The sequence below is a fragment of the Opisthorchis viverrini genome (genome assembly GCF_000715545.1).
Source record: "Opisthorchis viverrini unplaced genomic scaffold opera_v5_454, whole genome shotgun sequence".
NCBI lineage: Eukaryota > Metazoa > Platyhelminthes > Trematoda > Opisthorchiida > Opisthorchiidae > Opisthorchis > Opisthorchis viverrini.
Window position 1 is genome coordinate 338,934 of NW_008752105.1, and position 6,432 is coordinate 345,365.

A 6,432-nucleotide genomic window follows, 5' to 3' on the forward strand; every position below is an offset into this window, starting at 1 on the left:
AACAGTGTGGTTCTGGTTTTCTGGAGTTGGATCACACAATATCATCATCTACTTGTCTTCTATGATGTGTTTAGTGGTTCCCTACTAAGTGAGAATACATCTCGATACAGGGTGTTGATCCCTATTCAGGTCGTTTTGCTGTTTCATGTGTACGTGTTAATCCGGTATTCCTGAACGGGAATACCAAAATAATATATCAAACCACAAGTGGATTAGAACGATACAATCGGTGCATGAATGTGCACTGAACTGTGCTTGTTTTCATGAGGAAGAATATCTCGTGATCGCTAAACGAATTTGGGAGTTTGGTCACACAGCCTCTCCATTGAGGCGATCACAGATAATCATATGAGCATCCTAGCTGCCCTGAAAGTTTCTGCATTGCGACTCGTACGAGACGACAAATTGTTTAGACTGCTTCACAAGCAGTCCAACACGAACTGCCGGATATTTTTTGATTGATTCGTCGTAACTGGTTGATTTGAAAATAATTACAAGCCTGAATTGAAGACGCACTGAAAAGCATGGCGTATGTCACTGCAGCTACCAAACTCTGTAGTCAATATATACTATACGTTGGCCTACGATTCGGGACCGTCTCGGAAGACTACTCATTGCTGGTAGTTTCAACCAACCACTCAGGTTATTGAGGCCTGCTCATTTCATTGTTGCCCGTTCATATGATGCTGAAAATACAAGTAACTATTCCGTACACGTAATAAAAGCGTCCGTGCGATATCCACGCTAGGCATTCGCGTAGCCGCAGAATTTTCTGTAGGCATATTTAGCCTGCCCTGGATCGTTTGGTCAGTCACTAATTCCCTCTCGGAACGTGTTCAGCTTTCCTTTGGTAGATGCTTTGGATCTGTGGATGAGCATAGCGCCTTCGTTTTCACGGAAATATCACTCAATTTTTTCTCACTGTTTAAAGCCGAAAAATATATCAGCCGGAGGTGTATGCGATGTTAATTTCTCCCTCTTCTTTTTCTATTTCCTACAGTTGGCCCACCTCTTCTGTTTCCCGTCTACTTTCAATTTATGTCATTTCGCCATATCTTTGTGCGAAGATGTTATGAGGTCAGTACCAATACTCATATATTTTTCTGGACCTTTTTCTTCCAGTGCTTGCATAAGCTGATCTAGGTTCCGGGGGTTGCAGGCTGTCAAATTTATCTGTATGACGAGTTTGCCATCAACTGGCGTTTATCAGATTTTCGTACAACCCCCATGGTCTTGCAGTTTGAACCAGAACCGTGGCCGTGACTTCTGTATTTTTCTCGAATAGTTTCATTCGGCTGAAGTACACATTTGGGCATAAGCTCTACTTCGCTTTCGATATACCTTAGCAGAGGGTTTCATCATGCCACCGCAGCGTCCTCCCAAGTCCATCTGAATGGTCCGATCATTTTGGCTACTTATGCCTGTGTAGTAGTAAAAATAAACCAGCGGCGACGTTTGGATGGAGATGCAGCTCCGCTCCCGTATTCTGCTGACACATAATGCTAACGCCCATTAGAATACTTTATTTTTTGTCTACGATCCAATTGAATTACCTTATTTTATTGTGCTTGCTCCGCGAACACAACCCATCAAACCAACCTACTAGTTCATAACCCTTTAAATGGCTGCGGTCTGCCAGTCCCCTTTTGAAGAAAAAAATTGCCGGTGACGCACCTAGGAAATCGATCCACTGAAATTCTTCCGAGTTTTCGTGTGCGTTCCATGTTTTAGTGCTACGCGCTTGTTCAAGCCATCAGTTTTACAAAATTGGAAATTTGAGTACTTCCTTTCATACCTTGCTATGCTCACTTACTGGGTTAAATGTTTGGGTGTGCATCAACAGAACGTCGTTTGTTCCCTGGTTCACATGTGTCAACTAGGATGGGATCGCTTGTTTCAGACTTACTGATTATAGCCATAAAGTTGTTGTGATCACAAGCCTCCTGGAAAGCAACCGTGATAAAATTTTGCCTAATGTTGCGTGAATTCATGCAGGCTTTCCTATAACCTAATGATGGCGTCGTCAGACTGTATGTTGTACCCTCACCGAGCTCCATTGAACTTTGATCTTGTTACCGGGTCTATATCGAACGCACACGTCCTGCATGTGTCAATACCCGAGTGACAGCTGCATTGTTACACAGCTGTATGTCAAAATACCAACCCGTGGCGCAACTACATGTTACAGCTGGAAAGGGATGTTATCCATTCTTGTGCATGCTTGCCTTATGGTGGTGCAGAAAATAAGAAGTGCTGTGCAACTGTGCGCTTTCAGATGTCTTGTTGCCTGAAGAATCGAGGGTGGCGCGCTCAAAATTTTCTACGACAACTTTCTCAACCGAGATCTTTAAAGACTGATACTTTCGTTTCATTTGAATCTTCATGAAAAAAGTTGCTCCTCATCTCAAATCGATGTAAACCCAGCCTTGTTAAAGTTAGCATTGATCTCTCCGTTTTATCATGAGGATGCGGGGTGTTCCTCGCCTGACATTAGAGTCATTTCCCGAAGGTTATTCCCTATACCGCTTGTTGGATGAATAGGATTAGTCCAAGAGAGCAAAGCGTTGGACTTTTGAATTCCATTTATGAAGTTTCTCATCTTTCTTTTAGGACCTCGCGTGGGTGATGGGCTTTTTCACCAAGCTGTTTGTCCTGTACTACCCACTTCTTGGATTTTGGGGCACGCTGGCTTATTTCTTTTGCGTCCGGTAAGGAAAATTCCATCATCATCATGTAGGCTGTCACTTTTTTTAAATGTTTTATGCCATCAACCTCGTTTCACACCATCCGTCTATCACGAGTTATGCTCACAACTGCTTGCTGTGGTCCTGTTTTTTGCGTGCTAAGTGTTTTTTTTAGTTTGTCCAAATCAGCTAAAACTGCCGGACCAATCTTTGGATGTGTCCTGTGGCCTTTAGTCGTAAGCTTATCACTATGTATGCTGCTTTGAGGGTCGCTTTCCTCTCCTCGGAGGCGTGGGCTTAAGACATGCAATTTTGACACCTTTTACTTAGTGTCTGGTGGGGGGTCATATAATGGGTGTCTGGCAGTGGTAATAATCCGTCGGAAGTAAAACTAGACAATATGGGACAACGAACCTGGGGGAGTCTAGTGTGCACGATCAGCTGTTTTGCTGAGTGGATTTGGTTCTAAACAAAATGATGCATTCATGAGTGAAACAAACGGGAGATACAAATGAGCTCAGTATATATTGCACGACAGAATGGTCTTCACTTTTCGAATTTGCAGAATTACCTAGTCCCTCCACGATTTTCTTCTAACTCGCTCTGAGCTGTCACACAGGTTACATACGGGGTATTCTGAATGTTACCTAAATCTGTCTCTACTGGAATCGAGACTGCTCTTGTTGCTCAAAATCGGCTGGTAATTAGAGCAACTTCATGCTTTATTGATTGGGACTACATTTCAAGAATACCAGGCCAACAGGTTCATCCAATGCATCTGTCAGCTCTCTATACATGAATCATGGTGCTTCGATCAACCAAACTAGTTTTTTTGTACACCGATGTTCTTATGGAAGCCTCCAGCAATGTTTCTGGCAGGTCAGTCTCATAAACAGAACACTTCCTGCCTGCATTAGTCATTAGTCATTGATTTATTGGCTGCGGTCGGCGCCCAAATTCCCCACTTTCTAGAGGAAGTCCCATTGCCCGATTTCTGTCTGTCCTTATTTGTAACATACATAACGCTTTTGCATGCCGTTCTTTTCTTTGAAGCGCTTATCTTGACATTTTCCATAGGAATATATCATTCCCATCTTTTGATACATACAGTCTCTGATAGACGTTTGACAACTCAGCGTCACTTGTGAAACGAAAAGTTGTTGCGGTGTTGTAGCTTGTTTAGGTCATCATGTCCCGTACCTTTTTCATATTATTTTAGTTTTAACAGTAAGGCGTACGACTAGTTCAAGTGCATACTGACTCAAATGAACGCACACACCTACATAGTTATTGTACGCATCAGTATATGTGTTCTCCCTCTTCCGTTCGCGAAATTCCCTGTTTGGTTCAATGTGACATGGTAAAATGTGTGTCCTCTCTAACGGAACAAACTTACCCTATTACTATCATTGCTGTTTATTTCAGGAAAGCACAATCACAGCCATAGAATCAGAGAAATTGATTTGGAATGATGTGCAAGAGGAGGCTAGAGAAAAAGAGCGATACGCTGTTTTAAAAAGCGTGCCATCAGTAGTTTTCTAGACGAAAAAATTATACCCAAGTTACGTGAAAGTGCTTCGCATGGAGCACATAGGTGAAGACTTACATCTGCGGGTTGGACGAGCAGTTCGCAAGGCATTTCAAAGCCACCTTACTCTGGTCACTTTAACATCTAAATCCGAATTTGAATTCTTTTTACCTGGGACTCGCTTATAGTCATGACGGTTAATGCGTCTACTCTTGAAAAAATATGACATCCTCATGTTCAAATTGGTCATGGGAGTGTTGTTGCGTCTGCTTTTCTTCTGCTTTTCACAAGCTTTACTGACGCCTACTGTTTTTTCTTGCTGATTTTCTTTTCTCTTCACTCTGTTCCTAGCAGCTTTGTCACATTTTGAACAATGCGTGTATAGCATGACAATTTTCATATATGGTTACATTTGGTCCGTTTGTTTCGTCGTTTTACAGTGTCGCCGAAAGTCACTGGTTCACGTGGGTCAGTCAGTCAAATCACATACCGATGGAGATTTCTTATGACCGGGCTGAAGCTTGGCTGCCTATGCAAAACAGGGCTACCTGCAACGTGGAACATTCTGTTTTCAATGACTGGTTCACAGGTCACCTGAACTTCCAAATAGAACATCAGTGCGTTTACGGAAGCAACTTGTTTAAGTTTCCGCTGAACTAAATTAAGCTGATACCATTCTTTCATGCATTTCTAAGAAGTCTTTAAAAAACTTGGGCTGCGAGAATCCTTCGTTGATCGATGAACTCGAAACAGTATTTGGTGTCCGTGGCTTATTTTCTGTCCACTTCTTCATCTCGTTACTATTGGTGGGCTCGGTAATAGACAAAATTTACATAGGTGCATATTTCTCAAGACTGTCCCGGACATGAACATATGGTAACCAGATGGCATCGATTGTGAAATGTCAGTCAAGCTTTCCACAATAAAATCCCGCTCCATTTTCAGCTTTTCCCAGTTGAATCGTGTTGGTTTGATTGCATCCTTCACAGGAAAGGTGCAATTAGATCACATTGTCAGAACCTTGGCACAAGTAGTCCCATTATCGGCCTCTCTATAGGTGTTCAGAAGCCAGAATGCTTCGTCCAGAGTTAGTTTTGCAGGTGCTTTTTGGGTAGACTGCATTCGCGTCTCAGAACAGACCTTTTGCAAGTAGTCCCATTATCGGCCTCTCTATAGGTGTTCAGAAGCCAGAATGCTTCGTCCAGAGTTAGTTTTGCAGGTGCTTTTTGGGTAGACTGCATTCGCGTCTCAGAACAGACATTTTGGGACTATTGTCAAACGCGCCTTCTCCTGTAGCTGAGAACTACATGATAAAGATTTCCAATTTCATGGCCGATTACATTGGAATGGTTTTCAGCGTGCACAGCTGTGTATGGTTTGGAAAGAGGCGTGCATCGTTGGTTGCTCCATTAGACGAGACTCATTTGTCGATGTTTCACTCGTTACCGATTACCTACTCCCTTGTGCCCACTCCTTTATTCATCCGAGATTCCTGAATTTTCCGCAATGCTGAAGTTCCTCCTAATATAGTCTTACGGCCAAACGTATGCCGTACGATTTCTGTTGTTGATTAGCTGATCGTGGTGAGTTTGAATCTTTCCTATTAAATCATCAATGGATTGTGTCCTCATGATCAGTAGCACTTGGTACTATCGCCGAAGTAGACCAACTCATCTACATCACGATGTTGTTCAACAAAAGATTTTGATGGGGATTCCGGAGCACTGTTGTGAGATAAAGCGGCTACGAATACACAACACCTTGTAATGGATGCATGCAGCATTTAAATAGGTCGACCGAATTCCCACTGTAATTAGTCTCAGTATTATTGTGATAACGACGAGACAGCTTTGACAACAGTGTGAGTCTTTTGAGCGATGATTATGTCACCACCCAGTTTTCAGTGTCTGATGCTCTAATGAACATCGAAGTAATTCTGTCCACTCCTTAATCTCGTTGCAATTGATGGGTTCCGTAATACATTGGAAATCTACACGGTCTTAAGTTTTCCAAAAAACCTGTGCTTGGCAGGATCATACGGTGACCAGATAGTACCGATCGTGCACTGACAGACGTGCTTTCTGCAGAAAAATTCCCTTCCACTTTGTGTTTTTCGTGAGCGCGTTCAAATTTTTTCATCTTCATTGGTTTTAGAAAGATCTCACACATGTTTATCCGGTACCGGGGCTAAACGAGCAGATTGATCAGTCTCTCCTTGTT

General features: G+C 42.6%; 1 protein-coding gene across 1 annotated transcript in view; it reads left to right on the plus strand.

Annotated features, from left to right (window-relative positions):
* Positions 1-5,153, plus strand: part of T265_11098 (hypothetical protein) — a gene marked incomplete at both ends in the record, with an annotated part of 55,191 nt that extends 50,038 nt beyond the window's left edge. The window contains 3 exons of the mRNA XM_009177662.1: positions 1,001-1,077; positions 2,611-2,708; positions 4,653-5,153. Coding sequence (XP_009175926.1) covers positions 1,001-1,077; positions 2,611-2,708; positions 4,653-4,872 — 395 coding nt within the window. The remainder of the gene's footprint in view (positions 1-1,000; positions 1,078-2,610; positions 2,709-4,652) is intronic.
* Positions 5,154-6,432: the final 1,279 nt, after the last annotated feature.